Source organism: Ursus arctos, unplaced genomic scaffold (assembly GCF_023065955.2).
Source record: "Ursus arctos isolate Adak ecotype North America unplaced genomic scaffold, UrsArc2.0 scaffold_3, whole genome shotgun sequence".
Taxonomy (NCBI): Eukaryota; Metazoa; Chordata; class Mammalia; order Carnivora; family Ursidae; genus Ursus; species Ursus arctos.
In genome coordinates, this window is record NW_026622985.1 from 81,000,103 (window position 1) to 81,024,365 (window position 24,263).

Consider the following 24,263-nt stretch of genomic DNA (forward strand, 5'->3'; position numbering starts at 1 on the left):
GCCATAGGCATAGTCCAGGAAGCTGATGTCGGCAGCAGCAGGGCGGGGGGTGGGGGCGGTGAGGTCTGGGGACACTTGTTTTAGAGGCTTCATCGGGTGGACAACAGAGGTGGCAAGGCTTCCTGGGATGGAGAGCAACAGGATGGGCTCCAAAGCCCATGGCCAAGAGGGCTGGAGGGCGAAGGGGGATCTGCACAATGTCAGTGGGGTGTGCAGAGCAAGGGCGTTGGGCAGGGGTGCATCAGGGGACCCAGTGGAGAAGGAATGGAAGCAGGGGAGGTGGACGAGCTGAAAGTACAGGCCTGGGGTAAAGTCCCATGGGCAAGGGCTTGACCGAAAGGGAGGAGGGAGGAAGAAGGAAGGTGAGGTGGGCTGAGGTGAGGGAAAACGGAGCCTCACGCAGGGGGGCGGGTCAGAGCCAGTGGAAGGATCAGATGCGCGACAGCAGATGGTTTCAGAGAGAACGTGGCCTGTTGAGGGGATGGAAAGAGTGTGAGCTGAAAGCAGGTCCCAGGAAGGGAGCACATCCCCGGTGGTGAAGGGAGGACCCAATGGGACTCCACGACAGGCTCTGGGGGAGCTTGAGATGCACGGGTCCTAGAGAAGAGGCCCGGTGCTCTTTCCTGGGCTGAGGAGGGAAAGGGAAGACGTGCAGTCACGAGGAAAGGCTGCAGGAAGGCATGTCCACATGGGGCCTCGATGCAGTGTGACGGGAGGGCCACGTCTCAGACAGGCAAGGTGAAGGGAGGCACCCAGGGGACGAAGGAGAGAGGGAGACAGGCTGGACACCAACAGGGTGAGTAGAGAAGAGGGAGGAGGCAGAGAGTGCATCCTGGCCCATGTCCGAGATGCCTCCCGGGGGAAGCTCCGAGAGGCGGGCCAGCCGGTGGCAGGAGGAACGAGGGAACACAGAGGCGGGTAGCGGTGGCTGCTCCTACAGCCTCGAATGTTGTGGCGAGGGCGGAACTTTTCGGCCAGGCTCTTTACTACGGATCCGGAGGGGACGGGGTGGGAGGTGGGAGGTGGGGTCGGAGCTGGGGTTGGGGTGGGGGACAGGGTCACGCTGGGGTTGGGGTGGTTGATGGGGCTGGGGTGGGGACTGGGTTTTGGGTTGGAGATGGGGTGGGAGGTTTGGGGTGGGGGATAGGGTTGGGGTCGGGTTGGGGGACGGGGTTGGCGCTGGGGTTGGGGAGAGGGTCGGGCTGGGATGTGGGTCATGTTTTACTGGGTTGGATGGGAGGGCAGGGTTGGGATCAGTGGGCTGGGGGCAGGGTGCGGGTCTGGGAGTTGTGCTCCAGGCGCTGAGAAAAACAGTGTGTAACTGAGCTTGTGGATGACACGTGTACAACGCTGGGGGTGATGACCGCAGGCTGGGGAGAGGGTGGGGACGACCAGTGAACGCACCGAGAGAGGACACAGGCGAGTAGTACAAGAAAGGCAGAACTGAAGTGGGCTTGGCAGGAATCACAAAGGTCCACGAGGACCACAGGCGCAAGGCTCTGCAGGGCGATGGTGTCACAGGTCTGAAACGAGGAGGGGTAAGATAGGGAAAGGGATAATGACAACCGCTGAAGAGGACCAGGTTTGCACTGATACCGTCACAATGCCGGAGAGTCAAATGCTGGAGGCCGAGGAGGAGCAGGGGGAGTATGTGAAGAGAACAGTGCTCTAGCGCACACTGGGGTTTGGGTTACGTCACACGTCAGAGCAAACATGGAAGGGCACGCGGGGTTCCAAGAGCGGAGAGCCGGGCCCATGCCAACAGCTGGGGCGGGGCCGGGCTCGGAGGAGAAGTGTGCATGGCAGCTGATGGAAGCAGGCGGCTAGAGGTGCGCGAGGGGCAGAGTGCGGCCCAGGGAGTCGGGGTGGGCGTCCACTGCAGTGATTCTTCCCAAGAATGGGGGAGGGGGTTTCACCCGACCGGGGGGCTGTGGGCATGGCCCCCAAGGCAGGCCTGTCGAAGCATCTGAGGGGGAGCAGTGCTCTGCTCAGTGCAAAAACAAACCCAAAAACACACAAAAGCAAACACAAAAACACACCTGGACGATGATGCTGATAGGCGGTCTTGGGGGTCATGGGTCCTTGGGTGAGAACACTGGGTGGAAGGGGCCGAGTGGAGGCGGGCAGAGAGGTGACGCTTGAGCAGGGGAGCCCTGGGCCAGGGTAGGTGACGGGGTGGGCATCAGAGTCAGGGCCGTCAGACGTGGGGGAGAAGGACCCCTGGCCCAGGCAGACAGTGAGCAAATGGGTGCAGCCAGGAAGGTGTCTGGAACACTGGGGGCTGGGTACAGGTTCATGGTCGGCAGGTCGGAAGCAGTGCGCCCAAGTGTTGTACTCAAAGCCAAAGACACTTGAGCTGTAGGATCGAGAGAGATGGGAGTGGTGACCAGAAGGAAGCTGCGTGTGCGCCGTGGGCAGAGAGCACCAGAGGGGATGTCCCCGCAGGAGGGCGGGGCAGAGGACGCAGGAGACCACCCAGCATCTGGGGGAGAGATGCCTGCCAGGGAGGGAGGGAGGAGAGCAGTGGTGGACGGTAGGACCCAGGGCTGTGCAGGTCGAGACTAAGTGTTATGATGTCGTGCGTGGCATTGCAGGGGCCAGGGCAGGAGGGAGGACAGATGACAGGGGTGCTTGATGAAAGGAAAAAGGTAGGAAAATCAGAAAGAGGCTCGCTGAGAGCCCTGTCAGAAGAGTGTGCAGCAAACGGGTCTCAGTGGAAACATGAAAGGTTCCAGGGAGGAACGTCTGTGGGGCCCAAGAGGACAGCGCAGCGTGGGTGCATAGGGGCGGGAGCACGGGCCTCAGCGTGCGGGGTCGGTACCCGATGTCTGAGGCAAAGACGACTGACCTGGGCTGAGCCGTGGGTGAGGGATGGAGAAGGGAGCGCACGGCAGAGAAGACCCTGGAGTCCGGCTGGACGACTCCCAGAGGGCGGCTAAATGTCTCATGACTTAAATTAGACATTTTCTTTCCTTTGTATTCAGTAGAGGCACAAAGGAGGTGAGACCTTCAGTCTGCTCCCAGGAGACTGAGGTCAGGTGCAAAGTCTTTGGGAGGTGGTCTAACTAGCAAGATGGGTGAGAAAGGGCAGGTATGGGGCCTTGTAATTAGGGCAGGGGAGGCTTGTGAAGAGCATGAGGGACCGCACTGCACCAAGAGTGGGTTGGGAAAGAGCCCAAAGGAGGCACTGGACGGGGAGAATCCAGGAACTTCTCCCCCGGTGGGGCTGGTGCGTGCAGAAGCCCACACAGGCGAAGGAGCACAGTATGCATCAGGCGAGCCAGGAATTTGGGCCAGGTGGGAGGAGGCCAGGGGAGGGTGAGGGGCCTCCTGAGAATGCCGGAGTGGGCACTGTCACTGCAGGGCAGGGGGAGATGTGGCGTGTCACCACGCAGCCTGGCGAAACAAGGACCTCTTCCCAGTGACAGATTTGAAAAGGTAGCATGCTTAGGTGTGAATTGGGACAGTAGATGGATTCTGCACAGCAAGTCGGGGATGAAGCAGCTGGGAATGGGACAGACATTAGGGCAGGTCAGAAGGCATCAGATACATCAAGGGCTAGACCACCGCATCCATCCCAGGATGGCAGGCAGCAGAAGTAGGACAGGAACTTGTAGATGTGGCAGAGGGTGTCTCGAAGACCAGAGTGGGAGAACAGGCAGAGAGGATGAGCCAAGGAAGGCTCATCCCACAGCTCATGTGGAGAGGAGACAGTGGCATCCTGAGTAGCTATGAGAAGGCAGTCCGCGAGAGTGTGTTGGGGCCGGTGACTAGACAGGAGAGGGAAGATACAAGCAGCATTGAAGAGGGAGGGGAACTTCAAATACGCAAGGGACTCAGGCTTGGTAAAGGGGGGTACCTTGCAAAAGGGGAAGGCATCCTGAAAAGCTCCCAATCTCATAGGGCAGGTGGAATGGCGTGTGTGGTATGGAGAGCTGACGGCACGAGCACTGCAGAGCCACCATAACGAGAGGGTGTGAAAGCTGGGAGTACAGGACAAGCAGGGAAGGGAGCCAGTGAGTGGTGTAGAGCAGAGGAAACAAGGCAGTCTTGCAAAGAAACCACTGAGCCCCTAACCTCAGGGACTTGGGATGGACTCCAGTGGATGGAGTCCAGTGTGCAGGGAGCAGATAGGGAGTAGAAATGGTGAAGGAGTGAGTAGGAATCACGGCAAAGGTGACATTTTATAACAGTGACCCAGTTCATGCCTCCGCTATTCCAGGGGGGCTGGCAAGGGTGGAGGTCTGGCACGCACAGAGCCTCCGCACAGAGCAGTAGGGGAGATGACATTCAAAACCAGTGAAAACAGTGTGTGCACCAGTGGGCCACAGAAGGAGAGACGAAGGGGTGGGGTGCCAGGGGCTTGGGGGTGGTAGGCTCTTGTTCACAATGTTTAATCAGGTGGATGACAGAGGGGGCCAGGTAGAATGGGATAGAGAGTAAGAGGTGGGTTTTTTTTTTTTTTTTAAGATTTTATTTATTTATTTGAGAGAGAGAGACACCCAGTGAGAGAGGGAACACAAGCAGGGGGAGTGGGAGAGAAAGAAGCAGGCTCCCAGCGGAAGAGCCTGACGTGGGGCTCGATCCCAGAACCCCGGGATCAAGCCCTGAGCCGAAGGCAGACGCTTAACGACTGAGCCACCCAGGCACCCCGAGAGTAAGAGGTGGGTCTTAAACCCTGCACTTGGGTGCTCTGAGAAGGGTGGTCAAGAGGTAAAGAAGGCAGTGCAGGGATCTGAACTTGACAGCGGGGAGTGGGAGAGCATGGGTGATAGGAAGGGGTGGAAGCGTAGGTCTGGTATAAAGTCCCGTGGGCAAGGGCTTGACTGAAAGGGAAGAGAGAGAAGGAAAGTGATCTGATGGGATGAGGCTAGGGAAAAGGGAGCCTCATGGGACGGCGGAGGTCAGAGCCAGTGAATGGACCAGATGCGCGACAGCAGACAGTTTCAGAGAGAACATGGCCTGTTGAGGCGATGGAAAAAGTGTGAGATGGTCACAGAAGGAAGACATCGCTTATGATGAAGGGATGACTTAGTGCAATTCAATGACAATGAGGGAGGCTTGAGGCGAGACGCATGGGCTAGTCTAAAGAAGAGGCAGGCGCTTTCTGTGGTCCAGGGAGGGAAAGGGAAGATGTGCAGCCCACGAGGAAAGGCTGCAGGAAGGGATGTCCACATGGGGTCTTGATGCAGTGTGACAGGAGGGCCACCTCCTAGAGACAGACAAGGTGAAGGGAGGCACCCAAGGGATGAAGGAGAGGGGAACACGGTGGAAGGGAGACAAGGTGGATGCCAACAGGGGAGCAAGGAGATGGGGGCGGGGCCGAGTGTGTGCATCCTGGCAGATCTCACAGATGCCTTCCAGAGGAGGTTCAGATCTTGGCGCCAGCCCGTGCAGTCAGAGGCACTGGGAAAGAAGAGCAAAAGGGCGGCTGGCAGTGGCTGCTTGTACATCCTTGAGTGTTGCGGCAAGGGTAGAACTTTTCAGCCAGGCTCTTTACTACGGATCCGGTGGGGATGGGGATGGGGAAGGGGTGGGAGGTGGGGATGGGGTGGGAGGCGGGGATGGGGTGGGAGGCGGGGAAGGGGTGGGAGGCGGGGATGGGGGGGTGGGGGGGAGGATGGGAGAAGGGGTTGGGTTGGGTGTGGGTCAGATCTTACTGGGTGGGTTGGGTTTTACTGGGTTGGTCTGGAGGGCAGGATTGGGATTAAGGGGTGGGGTGGGGGGTTTGGGGGGTGGGGGGGGACATGGGCCAAGCTCTGGGACCTGAGAAATCCATCTTTAACTGAGCTGTGGGCTGATTATACATCTAGTGTTGAGGGTGATGACCACAGGCAAAAAGGGGGGAAAGATGACGCATTTTCCCCTAGAGAAGACGCCGGAGAGCAGCACAGTAAAGGCAGAAGGGAAAGGTCTGGTTAGCAGGTAGATCAGTAGGCCACGAGGACCACGGGGGCAAGGCTTTACCGGGCCAGAGTGTCACAGGTCTGAAAAAAGCAGGGTAACACAGGTAAAGGGACAACGGCAAATGCTAAGACCAGACTGGACCAAAGATATTTTCAGAATGCTTGAGAGTCATAAATGGTGAGGGAATAAGAGGAGTGTGGCAGGGGGTGTGCAAAGAACAATGCTTGTGATGCACACTGGGATTTGGGGCATATCACACATCAACAAGTAAACACGGAAGGGAATATAATATGGTGGTTCCAAGAGGAGAGTGCCAGGCCGATGACAGAGCGGAGGCAGTCCTGGGATTTGAGGCAGAAGATGCCATGGCAGACGATGGACGCCTGCAGGTGCATAAGAAGGGACTGCAGCTCAGGAAGTCAGGGCTTCCATAGTAGTGATTTTTCCCCAGGTTGTGGGGCGGGATAAGGGTGGTTTTCACCCAAGGGGGGCTGTGGGCATGGCCCCTAAGGCAGGGGAAGCAAAACATCTGAGGAGGAGCAGTGTTCTGTTCAAAGCAAAAACAAACCCAAAAAAACACAAAAGCAAACACAAAAACATGCCCAGTGATGCTGATAGGCGGTCTTAGGTCCTCGGGTGAGAATCACTGGATGGAAGGCGCCGAGTGGAGGCGGGCAGAGAGGTGACGTTTGAGCAGGGGCGCCCCCAAGCCGGGGTAGATGGAAGTGTCAGAGTCAGGGCTGTTAGACATCGGGGAGAAGGACCCTGGTCCAGGCAGTCAGGGCTGTCAGACATCGGGGAGAAGGACCCTGGTCCAGGCAGTCAGGGCTGTCAGACATCGGGGAGAAGGACCCTGGTCCAGGCAGACAGCAGAGGGGGAGTGTTGGGATTCGCTCTCAGTGCGTAAGGAGTGGAGTGCCTGTGAGCGGCCCTAGAGCTGAGGACACCAGAGGACTGACGCTGAGGGAGAAGGGAATGGTGACTGAGAGAGAGCTGGGCTGTACCGTGTAAGGAGAGAGCACCACGTGGAACCACGTGGACAGGAGACCACAGTGAAGGAGAGCATCTGGGAGAGATGCCTGCGAGGGAGGGAGGAAGGACAGAAGGATGGGGGACAGCAGGACCCAGGGCTCTCTGCAGGTTGAGACTGAGTGCAGGGGTGTCAGCTTTGGGGTTGGCAGGGGCTGGGGCGGGGGAGGGCAGAGGGCAAAATGCTGCCCTGAGAGGAAAAAGGAAGGAGAATCGGGAACAGGCTCCCTGAGAGCCCTGTCAGAAGAGTGTTCACGAAAGGGGTCTGAGTGGAAACATGAAAGGTTCCAGGGAGGAACGTCTGGGCGGCCCAGGAGGACAGTGCAGCGTGGGTGCACAGGGGCGGGAGCACGGACCTCAGCGTGCGGGGTCGGTACCCAATGTCTGAGGCAAAGACGACTGACCTGGGCTGAGCCGTGGGTGAGGGATGGCAAAGACCGTGCACGGCAGAGAAGACCCCAGAGTCCAGCTGGATGACTCCCAGAGGGTGGCCGGAGAAATGTCAGGTGGCTCAGGTCACAGGACAGTCCCTTTGCCAGGTAGGCAGTCGAGAAGCCAGGCAGGAGGGGCACCGAGCCGGGGCCCTGGAGGTGGGGCAGGGGAGCAGTCTGCAGCAGGGGGGAGGGTGTGCGAGAGCAGAGGGGCGTCCACAGGGCGAGCAAGTGAGAAAGGGCAAGTGAGGGCTTCTTGCACCTAGGGCATGTGAGGCTGTTCAAAGGATACTGGGATGTACTTCACCAAGAAAGGAACGTCAGAGGGCCCGAAGGAGGGAGGCATGGGGAATCTAGGAACTTGCCTCCATTAGTGACCAAGGGCGTGGGGAAGCCCGTGCAGAAGAAAGTGCGTGGCGGGTCAGGCAAGCAAGGAACTCGAGAGAGGCTGGAGGAGGCCAGGGGTGATGAGGTGGTAGAGGTAGTGGCCCATTTAACCTTGGGTATGGTCAGGTCCGTGAAGGGCAGGAGAGTCGCCGAAAGGCTGGAGAGAGGCCCAGGTAGGCAACCACCGTCTTCGACATGGTGTCCCTGCACAGGCTGGATGCTTAGGCGTGAACTGGGACATCAGATGCATTCAGTACAGCGTGACAGAGCTGAAAAAGCTGGCACCAGAATGAATAGGAGGCAGGTCAAGAAGGGAGCAGATCTCCAGGAAAAGACCAGAGTCTTTTCCATGAGTGGCATGTGGTAGGGGAAGTAGGACAGGATGTTGAAGATGACCAGGAGGGTCTCTTGAAGACAAGAGTGGCAGAAAAAGCAGAGTGGGCCAAGCAAGGTTCAGTACCAGCCCAGCAGTGATACAGACGGTCGTCGTGGGCATCCAGGAGAAAGCAGTTTGGGGGATGTGAGTTGGGTCAGTGGAGCCGGTGGGAAAAGAAAGGGACAGGCAGCACAAAAGAGGAGAGAGAAAGAACCTCATGAATGTACAAGGCACTTGGGTTAGTAAAGGGGACACCGTGGAAAAGGGGAAGGCAGCCTGAAGAGCTCCCAGTCTGGGGACGATGCAGATCTCGGGGGGTGCGAGGGCTGGCATGTGCTGTACTGAGGCCAGATGGTAGGAACAGAGCTGAGCTGAGCCAAGCTGAGACACCGCAGACTGGTGTTTGAAGCCCTCAGCAGAAGTGGAGAAAAGGGCCAAAATGGGGTGGAACAGGAGACATGGCACTTTTGCACATTATGACGGACCCTGCACAGAAACTATAGCAGGTAACCTCAGGGACTTTGGAATGGACTCACATGGAGTCCTGTGAGTAGCAAATATGCTTAGAGATGGCAGGGTAGTGGGTGGGAACCAAGGCACCAACTACTGAATCCTTGCTTCTGCCCATTCTGTGGGGCTGGCAAAGGGTGGAGGTTTACCATGAGGCAGAGACTCCACATAGGGACCTGGGAAGGACAGGGGACTCTGAAAACCAGTGGGGTGTCCTAGGTCTAGTCCAGGAAGATAATGTGGGCAGCAAAGGTACACAGAGGGAAACAATAAAGGGCGGGCTAGTGGGGACCTAGGGAGCTTTTGTTCGGGAGCTGTGATTCAGGGGACAACAGAGGGTGTGAGGCAACATGGGATGGAGAGTGAGAGGAGGGCCGTAAACCCTGCATGCAGTTTAACATGGCCAAGGGGGAAGGAGGCAGAGGGGGATCCAGCGCATGTCAAAGGAGAGGGGGAGGGCAAGGGCAGTGGGCAGTGTTGCCTCAGGGGACCCGATGGAGAAGAAATGGAAGCAGTGAATGAGAGGGGAGGAAGAGGAGGCAGTGGTGGGTCTGGAGTGAAGTCCCGTGGACAAGGGCTTGACTGAAAGGGAAGAGAGAAGGAAGGAAGGTGAGATGGGGTGAGGCAAGGGAAAGAGAGCCTAAAGGGAAGAGGGTGGCCAGAGCCAGTGGAGGGATGGGATGAGAGACAGCAGATGGTTTCAGGAGAGCAGGTGGCCTGGCAAGACGATGGAAAGAGTGTGAGCTGTGAGAGCAGGTTGTGGGAGGGAGCACTCCCCAGTGAAGAAGGGATGACCCGGGGCAACTACATGACAGACATCAGGGATCTTGGAGATGAGATGCAAGGGTTCCAGACAAGAGGTGGTCTGAGGAGGAGGAGAAGAAAAGTGTCCCATGAGGAAAAGTGGCAGGAAGGATGTCAGAATGGGGCGTCATTGCAACTAAATGGGAGTGTTACCTCCCAGAGACAGAGAAGGTGATGGGAGGCACCCAGAAGAGGATGAAGGGTGGAGTGTGGCAGACAGGAGAAAGGCTGTACACTAATGGGGGCAGGGGAAGAAGAGAGAAGTGACAGGCTGAAATCCAGGCAGATCTCAGAGGTCCCGGCCAGAAGGAAGTTTGGAGCTTCAAGGTCAGCCAGTGGAAGCAGAGGCACTGGGTGGAGGGAGAGGAAAAGGGGTAGCCAGCAGTGGGAGTGGAGCAGTGGCTGTTCCTGTGGGCTTGAATACTGTGGGTGCAAGGGAAGACCCTTTTGCTGGGCTCTTTACTACTGATTCTGACAATGTGGGGGGCAGGGACAGGGTTCAAGTCTGGGTGTGGGTGGGTCTAATAAGGTTAGATGGGAGGCCAAGGTGGGCATTAATGGGTGCAGGGGTAGGGAGGGGGACATGAGCTAAGCTGAGAAATCCATCTCATTTGACTGAGAAGTGGGCTGATTTCACGTCCGGTGTTGTGGGGGAGGACTACAGGCTGGGGAAGCAGGGGGAGAAGTGAATCCACCCAGAGAGGACACAGGTGGAGGGAAAGGTCTGGTTAGCGGGTAACACAAAGGGCCGGGAGCACCAGAAGAACAAGGAGGTACAGTGGGACTATTTCACAGATCTGATAAGGATGGGTGCTGCAGGAAAAGGGACAGTGGCAAGCGTGGAGAAGGACCAGATTTGGACCAAACACAGTGTTGAAGTGAGTAAGTGTTGGAGGAAGGAGGAATGTGCTGAGGGGTGAGGAAAGAACAAGCTGGAATGCGGCCTCGGGTCAGGGCGCGGCTGGCCTCCGAGTGCAGGCAGTGCTGGGACTTGAGGAACAGGTATTGCCTACGGCAGGAGGCTGGAGACATGCAAGGGGAGTGGCATCCAGGGAGAAGGGCTGGGCTCCCACTGCAGTGATCCTTCTCTGGGATGGAGCCATGGATGGTCCCTGAGGGGCCGTGGGCATGGAACACAACGGAAGCCCAAGAAAAGACTGGAGGGGCGAGCAGGGCTCTGCTCAAGACAAACCATAAGTAAACAAGTAAATAAAGACAAAAACATGAGCTGCTGCCACTGCCGGTGACAGGAGTCCGTGGGGGCCAGCACTCTTGGGAAAGAATTGCTGGGTAAAGGGGCAGAGTGGGGAGATGGGCAGAGAGGGGAAGCTCCAGCAGATGAGGTCCCCATCAGTAAAGATGGGGGCAGAGTCAGGACTGTCAGACACGGGGTACAAGGACTCAAGACGAGGCAGATGGTGAGCAAACAGATAGAGCCCACCAGGCACCTGGAATGATGCTGGGATGTGTTGGGATTCAGCAGCAAGGCTGGGACTGGAGAGCAAAAGACAGTAGTCCAGAAACTGAGGACATCTGAGGAATAAGACTGAGAGATGGGAGTGGCAACCAGAGGTAGCTGGGTTCTATGGACAGGAGCAGAGAGCACTGTCCACGGCTACAGGGAGGGCAGCTGGAATGGGAGGCAACACTGAAGGAGAGTATCTGGGAGATGCCTGCGAGGGAGGGAGGAAGGACAGAAGGATGGGGGACAGCAGGACCCAGGGCTCTCTGCAGGTGGAGACTGAGTGCAGGGGTGTCAGCTTTGGGGTTGGCAAGGGCTGGGGCGGGGGGAGGGCAGAGGGCAAAATGCTGCCCTGAGAGGAAAAAGGAAGGAGAATCGGGAACAGGCTCCCTGAGAGCCCTGTCAGAAGAGTGTTCACCAAAGGGGTCTGAGTGGAAACATGAAAGGTTCCAGGGAGGAACGTCTGTGGGGCCCAGGAGGACAGCGCAGCGTGGGTGCACAGGGGCGGGAGCACGGACCTCAGCGTGCGGGGTCGGTACCCGATGTCTGAGGCAAAGACGACGGACCTGGGCTGAGCCGTGGGTGAGGGATGGAGGAGGGAGCGCACGGCAGGGAAGACCCCGGAGTCCGGCTGGACGACTCCCAGAGGGTGGCCGGAGGAATGTCAGGTGGCTCAGGTCACAGGACAGTCCCTTTGCCAGGTAGGCAGTCGAGACGCCAGGCAGGAGGGGCACGGAGCCGGGCCCTGGAGGTGGGGCAGGGGAGCAGTCTGCAGCAGGGGGGAGGGTGTGCGAGGGCAGAGGGGCGTCCACAGGGTGAGAAGAGTGACAAAGGACAGGTGATGGTGCCTGGCGGGGAGGGCGGGAGAGGCTAGTAGAGGATCAGGGAATGCGCTGTGCCGAGAGGGTGGCAGAGTCCAGAGGAGGGAGTGGACATGGAGGGACCAGGACCTGTGCACCCCAAAGTGCGCAGAGGCATGAGGATGCCCATGCTGGGGGAGGAGCACAGCATAGGTAAGACAAGCATGGAACCCGGCAGACATAGGCGGCCAGGGGCAGATGAGGTGATACAGGTGGTATCCCACTGAAAATGTTGGGAGACAACCCTCTAAGCGAATGCATGGTAAGACGATGAAAGTTCAGAGAAGAACTTAAGGAAGCAACACCCTCCAAAATGGCGCACCTGGGTGAACTGGGACGAGACGGATTTAGTACAGCATGTTGGGGATGAAGCTGACAGCAAGGAGGAGCAAGAGGGCTCGTCAGAAACAGGCGATGTCGAGGAAAGCGTAGGAAATCTGTGGCACAATGGGCGTGTGGAGGGGAAGTGGGATGGGATGCTGAAAAGGAAGAGGTTTCTAGAAGACAAGAGCAGGAGCAAATGTAGGGGATGAGCCGAGCCAGGTCAGTCTGCAGCCAGCGTGGAAAGAGAAAGACTGTGGACTCTCAGGCAGCCACGGAAGGTGGTCCTTCAGATGAGAGTCAGGTCAGGGAACTTAACGGGAAAACAAAGCAACAGGCAGAATGGAAGAGGGGAGAAAATCATGGCCAGATGAGGGACTCCAGGTCTGTAAAGGATGCACCATGGAATAGGGGAAGGCTGAGGAGCTCCCAGTCTGGGGACGTCAGCAGGTCTCTGAAGGCAAGAGGGGTGGCGGGTGGGGTAGGGGGCCAGGGCAGCAACAGCGCTGAGCTCAGCAGAGCTGTCACCCCAGAGTGTAGACCCGTGACTGCCTGGGGCCCTCAGGAGCGGAAAGGCATCCCGATAACTGAGGTGAAAGAGCAGTGGGGCAACATTGCACATAAAGACAGACCCTGCACAGAAACCATGACAGGTCACCTCGGGGTCACTGAGGTCGATGGAGTCCAGTGTGTGGGTAGCAAATCTGCTTAGAAATGGTGGGGGGGTGGGTGGAACTAAGGTGGAAGGGGTTTTTTTTTTTTTTTTAAAGATTTTATTTATTCGACAGAGATAGAGACAGCCAGCGAGAGAGGGAACACAAGCAGGGGGAGTGGGAGAGGAAGAAGCAGGCTCCCAGCGGAGGAGCCTTATGTGGGGCTCGATCCCAGAACGCCGGGATCACGCCCTAAGCCGAAGGCAGACGCTTAACGACTGAACCACTCAGGCGCCCTGGGACATTTTGCTTTAATAACCAAATACGTGCTTCAGCTAACCCGGGGCTGAAGAACAGAGGTTTAGCACGGAGCAGAGATACCGCACAGGGAACCAGAGAAGGACTAAGACCTTTAAAACCAGCGGAGTGTCACAGGTCTAGACTAAGACGATGAGGCTTGTGAGGCGCACAGGAGAGAACAAGGGGGCAGACAGCGGGGCCTGGGGCTTCGGGGACTGCTTTCCTCTGACGGACAGTAGATGGGGCGAGGCACAATGGGATGGAGAGTGAGAGGAGGGTCTTCAGTCTGCAGGTGGGTGTCGTGAGGGGAAGGAATGAGGGAAAGAGGGCAAAGGAGGTCTGCACTGTGTCAGTGAGGAGTGGGAGATCAAGCACAATGGACAGGGGTGGGTCCTCAGACCTGATGGAGAGAAGGAAGCACCAGTCAAGGGAAGAAAGAAGAGGAGGAAGTGGAAGAACTGGGGTAAAAGCCCTTTGGCAAGTGCCTGACTGAAAGGAAAGAGGGAGGAAGAAGGAAGGTGAGGTGGGCTGAGGCTAGGGAAAAGGGAGCCTCACGCAGCGGGCAGGTCAGAGCCAGTGGAAGGACGAGATGAGCGACAGCAGATGGTTTCAGAGAGAACGTGGCCTGTTGAGCGGTTGGAAAGAGTGTGAGCTGAAAGCAGGTCCCGGGAAGGGAGCACATCCCGGTGGTGAAGGGAGGACCCAATGGGACTACAGGCTCTTGGGGAGCTTGAGATGCACGGGTCCTAGAGAAGAGGCCCGGTGCGCTTTCCTGGGCTGAGGAGGAAAAGGGAAGACGTGCAGCCCACGAGGAAAGGCTGCAGGAAGGCATGTCCACATGGGGCCTCGATGCAGTGTGACGGGAGGGCCACGTCTCAGACAGGCAAGGTGAAGGGAGGCACCCAGGGGATGAAGGAGAGAGGGAGACAGGCTGGACACCAACAGGGGAGCGAGGAGAAGAGGGAGGTAACAGGCAGGAATCCAGGCAGCTCCCAGTGGTGCCAAACGGAAGGAAGTTCCCAGTGCGGGCCCTCCAGTGGGGGCGGGGGCATGGGGAAGGAGGGGGGAGAAGGGCTGGCTAGCGGTGGCTGCTCCTATAGTCTTGAGTGTTGTGGCAAGGGGATAATTTCTGGCCAGGCTCTACTATGGATCCGGTGGGGTCGGGGCGGGAGATGGGGTCCAGGCGGGAGGAGGGGATCGTGATGGGAGGGGGGACGGGTTGGGGGACGGTATTTGGGTTGGGGTGTGGCATGGGTTTATGGGAGGGTAGGGTTGGGATCAGTGGGCATAGGGGTGGGGGTGGGGAGACATGAGCCATGCTCTAGGTACTGAGAAAACCATCTTTTTGGTCCAGGTTGAGGATGAGGACTACAGGCTGAGGAGAGGGCAGAAAAGACCAGTGAATCCACCCGAGAGGACAAAGGAGAGCAGCTACAGGAAAGGTGGAATGGAAGTGGGCTTGGCAGGAGCCATAGAGGGACATGAGGACCACAGGAGCAAGGCTCTGCAGGGGGACGGCGTCACGGGTCTGAAATCGGGAGGGGTAACCTAGTGAAAGGGACAATGGCAAACACCGAAAGGACAAGACTAGGGCCAAAGCTACTGTTACAGTGCCTTGTGTCACAAAGGGTGGGGCGGGAGGGCTGTGAGGGTGCGGTGTGAGGAGATGGACACTGGCGTTCGGGGCACACCAGTGTCAAAGAGTAAATATGGAAGGGATGCGGTGGTTCCAAGAGGACAGAGCCGGGTCAATGTCCGAGTGTGGGGAAATGTTGGGAAATTGAGGAACAGTGTCAGTGACAACTGGTGGAGGCTAGAGGTGTGCGAGGTCAGAGTGCGGCCCACGGAGTCGGGGTGGGCGTCCACTGCAGCGATTCTTCCCGAGGATGGGGGGGGTGGTTTTCACCCGACGGGGGGCTGTGGGCATAGCCCCCAAGGCAGGCCTATCAAAGCATCTGAGGGGGAGCAGTGCTCTGCTCAGTGCAAAAACAAACCCAAAAACACACAAAAGCAAACACAAAAACACACCCGGACGATGATGCTGATAGGCGGTCTTGGGGGTCATGGGTCCTCGGGTGAGAATCACTGGGTGGAAGGGGCCGAGTGGAGGCAGGCAGAGAGGTGACGCTTGAGCAGGGGAGCCCTGGGCCGGGGTAGGTGACGGGGTGGGCATCAGAGTCAGGGCTGTGAGACGTGGGGAGAAGGCCCCCGGCCCAGGCAGACAGTGAGCAAATGGATGTAGCCAAGAAGGCCTCTGGTATGATGTGTGTGTGTGTGGGGCGGGGGGGCGGTGAAGGCTGGGACTTCCTGTCAGTGCGCAGGAGTGCAGACTAGCTGAGGACACCTGAAGAGGAAGGCGGAGCGCGGGGTCGGTACCCGATGTCTGAGGCAAAGACGACTGACCTGGGCTGAGCGGTGGGTGAGGGATGGAGGAGGGAGCGCGCGGAAGAGAAGACCCTGGAGTCCGGCTGGACGACTCCCAGAGGGTGGCCAGGGGAATGTCAGGTGGCTCAGGTCACAGGACAGTCCCTTTGCCAGGTATGCAGTCGAGACGCCAAGCAGGGGGGGCACGGGGCCGGGCCCTGGAGGTGGGGCAGGGGAGCAGTCTGCAGCAGGGGGGAGGGTGTGCGAGAGCAGAGAGGGGTCCACAGGGCGAGAAGAGTGACAAAGGACAGGTGATGGTGCCTGGCGGGGAGGGCGGGAGAGGCTAGTAGAGGATCAGGGAATGCCCTGTGCCGAGAGGGTGGCAGAGAGTCCGGAGGAGGGAGTGGATGTGGAGGGACCAGGAGCCGTGTCCCCCGAGTGGGCACAAGGGGGTGAGGAAGCCCGTGTAAAAGGCGGGGGGTAAGGTGGTCAAGGTAGAGGCTCACTTAAAGGGCGGGAGTCAGCCCTGTCAGCGAAGGGTGTATGGAGACAGCGAAAGGTCAGACAGAAGTCCAGAGAAGCAACCACTGTCTCCGGGATGGCAGACACAGAAGGGGAGATTATTTTGGGGGCAGCAGATGGGTTCAGCACAGCGGGTTGGGGACCAAGAGCTTGGCCGCCGAAGAGCATGAGGGCAGGTCAGAAGAGAGCTGATGTGAAGGAAGAGACGACCGGACCCACGGCAGGACTGGAAGGTGGCAGGGGAAGTGGGGCGGGATGCTGAGGATGAAGGAGAAGGTTTCTGGAAGACAAGAGTGGGAGAGGAAACAGAGGACGCACTGTGTGAGGCGCTTCTGCTTCCAGCAGGGAGAGAGAGGGGCCTCGAAGGAAGTAGGAGGGGTGCAGGCTGGCTCAGAGGAGTCCAGGGGCAGAGAACCTCATGAATGTACAGGGGGCTCAGGGACGGTAAGGGGGGCAGTGGTGAAAAGAGGGCAGTGGCCGGAAGTGCTCCCACCGGGGGTGTCAGCAGGGCTTAGTGGGGAGAGGAGCGGCGTGTGTGGTCCTCAGGCCCGATGACAGCAGCAGAGCAGAGATGCCATGGGCCGGGTGTTTGAAAACTAGGGCCCTCAGAACAGGAGGGGAAGTGGGCCACGATGACAGGTAAACAGAGGAAGAGGGGCAGCAAGGCACAGGAAGACAAAGCCGGCACAGACCTCTGGCAGGTCATTTCAGGGACTCGGGATGGACTCATGCTGGGAGTCCGCTATGTGGGGAGAAAGGATGCACCGAGGGGAGGCGTGTGCGGTAACACAAGGCAGAAGGGACAGTTTGTAGCAGCCACCGAATCTGTGCGTGCGGTCTCAGGGAGGCTGGAGGGCTGCAGGGCTTGCAAGAGGCAGGGACTGTACAGTGGAGGGTAAGAAGGAACTTTCAACCAGTGCAGTGCCTTAGGCTTAGCCCAGGAAGCTGATGTCAGCAGCAGAGGGGTGTGTGTGGGGGGGGCGGTGAGGTCTGGGGACACTTGTTTTAGAGGCTTCATCGGGTGGACAACAGAGGTGGCAAGGCTTCCTGGGATGGAGAGCAACAGGATGGGCTCCAAAGCCCATGGCCAAGAGGGCTGGAGGGCGAAGGGGGATCTGCACAATGTCAGTGGGGTGTGCAGAGCAAGGGCGTTGGGCAGGGGTGCATCAGGGGACCCAGTGGAGAAGGAATGGAAGCAGGGGAGGTGGACGAGCTGAAAGTACAGGCCTGGGGTAAAGTCCCATGGGCAAGGGCTTGACCGAAAGGGAGGAGGGAGGAAGAAGGAAGGTGAGGTGGGCTGAGGTGAGGGAAAACGGAGCCTCACGCAGGGGGGCGGGTCAGAGCCAGTGGAAGGATCAGATGCGCGACAGCAGATGGTTTCAGAGAGAACGTGGTCTGTTGAGGGGATGGAAAGAGTGTGAGCTGAGAGCAGGTCCCGGGAAGGGAGCACATCCCCGGTGGTGAAGGGAGGACCCAATGGGACTCCACGACAGGCTCTGGGGGAGCTTGAGATGCACGGGTCCTAGAGAAGAGGCCCGGTGCTCTTTCCTGGGCTGAGGAGGGAAAGGGAAGACGTGCAGCCCACGAGGAAAGGCTGCAGGAAGGCATGTCCACATGGGGCCTCGATGCAGTGTGACGGGAGGGCCACGTCTCAGACAGGCAAGGTGAAGGGAGGCACCCAGGGGACGAAGGAGAGAGGGAGACAGGCTGGACACCAACAGGGTGAGCAGAGAAGAGGGAGGAGGCAGAGAGTGCATCCTGGCCCATGTCCGAGGTGCCTCCCGGGGGAAGCTCCGAGAGGCGGGCCAGCCGGTGGCAGGAGGAACGAGGGAACACAGAGGCGGGTAGCGGTGGCTGCTCCTACAGCCTTGGATGTTGTGGCGAGGCCAGGCTCTTTACTACGGATCCGGAGGGGACGGGGTGGGAGGTGGGACCTGTCCCTCTAAGTGGCAGGAGTTGGCTTTGATGGCAGGGCAGGGTTAGGATCAGTGGGTGTACATGGAGGGTGTGGGGAGACCTGGGCCAAACTCCAGGTACAGAGATTAAGCGCCTTTTTAAACTGAGCTTGTGCACTGATTACACATCCGACGTGAGGGCGATGAGCAGAGGCTAGAGAGAACATGGGAAAAGCCGGTGAGCCCACCCGGAGAGGACACAGGAGAGCAGCTGCAGGAAGGGCGGAAGGGAAGGTGGGCTTGGCAGGAGGCGCAGAGGGACATGGGACGTGAGGGGCGAGGCTCTGCAGGGGGACGGTGTCACCGACTTATATCAAGAGGGATAAGCTAGGGAAAGAGACAACCACTGTGGGGTGTCACGGCGGGGTGGGGGGGCAGGAAGAGAACAGTGCTACAGTGCTCTAGTGCACACTGGGGTTGTCAGAGCAAACGTGGAAGGGCACGCGGGGTTCCAAGAGCGGAGAGCCAGGCCCGTGCCAACAGCTGGGGCGGGGCCGGGCTCGGAGGAGAAGTGTGCATGGCAGCTGATGGAAGCAGGCGGCTAGAGGTGCGCGGAGGCAGAGTGCGGGAGTCGGGGTGGGTGTCCACTGCAGTGATTCTTCCTGAGGATGGGGGGGTGGTTTTCACCCGATGGGGGGCTGTGGGCATGGCCCCCAAGGCAGGCCTATCAAAGCATCTGAGGGGGAGCAGTGCTCTGCTCTGTGCAAAAACAAACCCAAAAAAACACAAAAGCAAACACAAAAACACACCCGGATGATGATGCTGATAGGCGGTCTTGGGGGTCATGGGTCCTCGGGTGAGAATCACTGGGTGGAAGGGGCCGAGTGGAGGCGGGCAGAGAGGTGACGCTTGAGCAGGGGAGCCCTGGGCCGGGGTAGGTGACGGGGTGGGCATCAGAGTCAGGGCTGTGAGACGTGGGGAGAAGGCCCCCGGCCCAGGCAGACAGCGAGCAAATGGATGTAGCCAAGAAGGCCTCTGGTATGATGTGTGTGGGGGGGGGGGGGGCGGTGAAGGCTGGGACTTCCTGTCAGTGCGCAGGAGTGCAGACTAGCTGAGGACACCTGAAGAGGAAGGCGGAGCGCGGGGTCGGTACCCGATGTCTGAGGCAAAGACGACTGACCTGGGCTGAGCGGTGGGTGAGGGATGGAGGAGGGAGCGCGCGGCAGGGAAGACCCCGGAGTCCGGCTGGATGACTCCCAGAGGGTGGCCGGGGGAATGTCAGGTGGCTCAGGTCACAGGACAGTCCCTTTGCCAGGTAGGCACTCGAGACGCCAGGCAGGAGGGGCACGGAGCCGGGCCCTGGAGGTGGGGCAGGGGAGCAGTCTGCAGCAGGGGGGAGGGTGTGCGAGAGCAGAGGGGGGGGTCCACAGGGCGAGAAGAGTGACAAAGGACAGGTGATGGTGCCTGGCAGGGAAGGCGGGAGAGGCTAGTAGAGGATCAGGGAATGCCCTGTGCCAAGAGGGTGGCAGAGAGTCCAGAGGAGGGAGTGGACGTGGAGGGACCAGGAGCTGTGTCCCCCGTGTGGGCACAAGGGCGTGAGGAAGCCCGTGCAGGAGGAAGAGCGCAGTTGGTGAGGACCGTGGGAGAGCAGGGAGGAGGCCAGGGGAGGACGAGATGGTAGAGGTGGTGGCCCATTTAAAGCGCTGGAGACAAGCCTGTCAGTGCAGGGGGGACGGCGAGAAGATGAAAGGTCAGGGAAAAGCCCAGAGAGTGACCTCGTCCAAAATGGCAGAGCTGAAAAGAGAGAGGGTTTAGTGGTGAGCTCAGCAGCAGACGGATTCAGTACAGCACATGGGCATGAAGCAGCTGGTCACCCAGGGTGCGGGAGCGCAGGTCAGGGAGGGAGCCCACGTGAAGGACAGAGCTGTGACTCCTTCACGTGCCCGGCAGGCGGTAGCGAAGTCAGACACGATGCTGAGGAGGGAGCAGAGAGTCTGTCTGTGAGCACAGTGATCCATCACACAGCGTGTGAGACAGACAGACACTGGAGCCACGAGAACGTGGTCGAGGGTGCAGGGCGCGTCACGGGAGCAGATGGGTCAAGAAAGGCCTAGGTGCGTGGAGGAGTAGAGAACCTCTGGTCGCCTGAAGCGCTCGGGCCGGGTAACGGGGCCTCACCGAGAATGGAACAGTGCCCTGAAGAACTCCCTATCCGGGGACATCGGCAGCTCTGGGGGCAAGAGGAAAGGCACGTGTGGTACTGAGACCAGACGGCAGGGGCACACTAGCGAAATGTCAGAGTCAGCGGCTGCCGTTCTCTCTGCGGGCAAGCGCCCGTGACGGGACGGCAGACCGCGCAGACTCTTTCCAGAGGACAGGCTGCAGGTCAGCCGAGCATAAGGCTCGGGTGCTCCAGGGCGGTTCACTGGACCTTGCGAGCACCGTACCGAGCGCTGGTAAGTACGCATGCGGTAGACGGTGACACACTATTATTTACTGTTTTTCCAATGGAAATGAGCAGGGGAAAAATGGAAAGAGAGGTGGTTAAAATGAAATTGGAATTAAGCTGACAGTATACTTCTTAAATAATTTTCAGAATTACTGAGCAACGTTCTGATGGTTATGGTGCACAGTGCTGCCCGTTAACTTGATCACCGTTAACGGGATAAAGGAAATTGGGAGAAATATATAAAAATATATTGTTGTAGGAAGATAGGCACCTGCCTGCAAACTCTCTCAGATCATCACATGGAAGCGGGTAGACCCAGGAGAATAATGTAGTATCATCTGGAGAGAAATGCATGGGGTGGAGCCTCAAGGTCCTTCAGGTGCTTCCGGTGTCCAAAGATGAAGATGCGTGTTAAGTCATTAGAGGGATTCTGAGTCACGAGACAGGTTAAGGAGGAAGTTCCCAAGTGGAACCAAGCCTGAGTGCTACAAACAAGCAGAGGTTTTTTCCTTAGGCCAAAAGAAGGGAGAAGAGGAAATGGGTGGATATGCCATGTTTATGTTGCCTTCTGGAGAGATGTTATCATGTAAGAAAGGCAGCAATACAGATTTGTACCTTGATGATGGTGTGACAAGGGAGCATGTAAGCAGAACGGGAAGACAGGCTGAAAGTAAGCCGAGAAGGGAATGTTAGAAATTTCAGTGTATTTGAGGAGAGCCGGATTGGTGACAAGATCAATGAGCCGGTGAATAAGGAGATCGGAGACTGGGAATCTTGGCCAATCTCATAATGGGTCAAACTGGAGGAACAGTGATCCTAAGGCTAGACTGATACCATTCCATGGTTGAGGCAGAGGAAGTGGTGGTTGAATAGTAATGTTCTATCTGTCCTACTTTTTTAGTATTTGAGTAAAATTACGGAATATGTGCTTAGCTTGGAGGAATGCAAAGTTTCATGAGGGTCATGAATAAGGATCCCACAGTGGCTGGAGGTGGGTAAAAGCAAAAAACTCTGAGATCTGTTTCAGTTCACTGAAGCTGTTCATCCAGTGTCATGAGTTCATCCAGTGTCATGAATATTAGTATCAAACACCAAACAATGGAATGGAGACTACAGATTGGGGGGGTGGGGGGGCTCAGACCCCATCAGAATCCGGCGGTACCTTAAGTGAGAATGGGGGTCAAGGAAGTGCCGGCAGAGTCAAGCTCAGCCGCAGACATGAGTTACGAGTGGTCGTCAGTGTCCCTCATGACAGACAGAGACTCCTACAGCGCTACTGTTCAGCTGGGTCTTAGGGTGGACATTGTCCATTGCCGACTTTTTCGGTGAGTTACTGAAAGGGGCTGAGGTGGTCTGAGATGAGAAGTGTGACGCACTAAGGCCGGACAGTCCCACAATACAAGCGATAGAGGGGTCCCAGTGCTTCTAAATAAGGAGTGGGACAAGGAGTTCAACAGACAGGGGCCGTCCTCGAGGCGCAGCAAGAGGAAAGATTTGTAGAATGTTGCACACCTCATCTGGGAGTGCCAGAAAGCCTCAGGGCAAAGGAAGCTGCTGAGTGGGAAAGCACGCTAAGAAAAGATGCTGCCCTGAAAGCTTTTCTAAACGTTTCTGCATAAAGGGGCAGCAGCTGGAGGACAGAAGACCAGCAGGACCCACTGAGCTGAGGTCTGTGATGCCGCGAACTCTTCCCACACGCTGCCCGTGACTTGAGGGAAGGACTTACGGGGCCATCTCGATGCTGGGTTCAGGTAAAAGTTGTCAGATAGGGTTTAGGTTTTTTTGTACACAAATACAGTAAGGGGGAGAGAGAAAGTTTAAAGATACAGCCAAGATCGGGATAATTGCTGGAACAACTCTTTGGAGGTTGGAGGGCGTGTGTCCTGTGAACTGTGGAAGACTTGATTTTAAAGAAGCTAAGGGAGAAAGTGGGTAGTTCTCGAATTGAAGCAATAACAACTTCTATTTATTGAGTATTTACTATGTGTCTGGTACCATGCTAATCATCTTATTTAATTTCATTTCATCCTTATAACAGTCCTAAAAGGTTTACAGAGAATTAATAATCTGTCTAAGTTACCCAGTCCATATGTAGCAGTCAAAATCCAGATCCCGATCTATCTCCCAAATCTCTGTCTCTCTCTTATGCTATATACGGTGTTCAAGTTGATAGAAATTGCAATCTGTGTCATTTCTTTTGTCGTCCGTGGTTGTATGAAAAATATAGTTTTTGCAATTAGTAGAAGTGATGTATAGATCTTCAGGTGGTTGGAAAAATTAATAGTATTTGCAGTGGGGAAAATGCAAAAGGGGGGGGGCGGTAGAAGACTCTTATTACCATCTATGCCCTGGTATTTCACTTCCGTTCTTTGCACAGCAAAGACTCTGAATTGGCTATAGATTAAAAATGTGAGAATTTCTGACCAAGACTAAAGAATAGAAAGGAGTTTGGTTTTAAGCAGGTGTATGATGAGTCAAATATAAATTGACTACAAACAAGTAAGTTCTAAAGGTCCGAGTGTTGAGACAAAATTCCATTTCTTTTCTCCAAAATGCAAGGACAAGAGTTTATAACTCTAAACGAGAGTTTAATGCCAATCAGCAAAACCCTTTGAAAAATTTAACAGGAAACAAAATTCTCCAAGTGCCAAATTTTTATAAACAAAATACTAACAAACCATCAAGCAAAAGAGTCCATAGCCAGCAGACCAAAGGTTGAAACCTCTGGGCTAATTTGTAAGATCTACGTTTTAAAAATAAATTAACTCCTTAGACAGGAGGGGTGAGAAAACTTTCCCTATGCTTCTTCTCTTGGTAGATACGTTTTCTCTTATTGTTGTGGTTGTTTTCTCCTGTACAATGTAATTTCTGTAATTTCGATATTGTTGTTTTCTGTATTTCGATATTGTAAACTTGTATTTCTTGTATTCTGTTAAGACCACTCCCTGGGGTGTGAGGCACCTGAGTTATCAATTATCCAAGGGGACCTGGGGAAATGGGAGGAGCTAGTATTCTCAGTTGGGAAGAGTTGGATTCTTCAGTGAGTTCAGCATTTCACTTCCCTTTAAAATTAAGTTGCAAAGTAATGGCATCCCTTAAAAAAACAGAAACCTTAGAAGTACAATAAGGGGAGGAATTCTGAAAAAAGGAGAGGTGGCTATTGGGAAAAAAAAAAAAAATGATACCATGCAGTTTCCCAGGATGATGGCTGAAGCCACAGGGCTATGTTAGGACTGAGCCCTGACACTGGTTTGGAACAAGGGTAATAAATAAAACTAGTTGACTTAAGAGTACAGCCAGCTTCATCAGTGGCTGGTGGACGTACTTTAGACAAATGTAACCAGAGGGAAACAGACCAGGAGAGAAAGAGAAGCCAAAAGGGGATGGAGCTAGAGAAACTTCATAAAGGGATAAAGGAGGTGATTAAAAGTCAAAGTCAGATGGCCTGATGCTTGAAGGAGAAATACTGGAGGCCAGATAGGAAAGTGCCTTCCTACCCAGGGGGTTATGGATCCACAGTGGCTGCAGAGGAGAAGTGCAGGTCCGCCGAGGGCCAGAGGGAACCACCTGGGATTCAGACCCAGCAATGGTGCCAACTTGAATCTACCTCGTGCTAGAGTGAGTAGCCTGGTCTATCGTCCAACACAGAGGAGATTGGGCAGGGGCTCCCAGAAGCAACATCTAAAAAGGGAGTTGGGAGAGGGGCTAAGAGAAGGCCGGTTAAGCCCCAGACAGAACTGAATGATGACCAGGGATAACTATTTACTAGTACTTTTACGATTTCTTGTAACTCTTTAACTTCTTTCCCCAGTATTTGTGAATTTTGTTAACTTGTTTTTTCCTGTACCAGTAGTAAAAATTGTTTCTTCGTGTACCAGTAGTAAAAATTGTTTTTTTGTGTACTAGTAGTAAAAATTGTTTTTTCCTGTACTAGTAATAAAAATTGTTCAAAACATAAATGCAATATGTGTGCTTATTTCTGTAAAAACTGGG

The 24,263-nt window shown here is 56.3% G+C and overlaps 2 protein-coding genes across 7 annotated transcripts in view; one reads left to right on the top strand and one right to left on the bottom strand.

The window, feature by feature from the left end:
- The window catches only part of MEST (mesoderm specific transcript), a 63,030-nt gene extending 38,801 nt beyond the window's left edge, over nt 1–24,229 (top strand). For all 3 annotated transcript variants that reach the window (XM_026511199.4, XM_026511192.4, XM_026511215.4), the window contains one exon: nt 21,892–24,229. In XM_026511199.4, the coding sequence (XP_026366984.1) occupies nt 21,892–21,978 (87 nt within the window). In that variant the 3' untranslated portion in view covers nt 21,979–24,229. The remainder of the gene's footprint in view (nt 1–21,891) is intronic.
- The window catches only part of COPG2 (COPI coat complex subunit gamma 2), a 112,651-nt gene that overhangs the window by 20,268 nt on the left and 68,120 nt on the right, over nt 1–24,263 (bottom strand). The gene's annotated exons all lie outside the window — the stretch shown is intronic.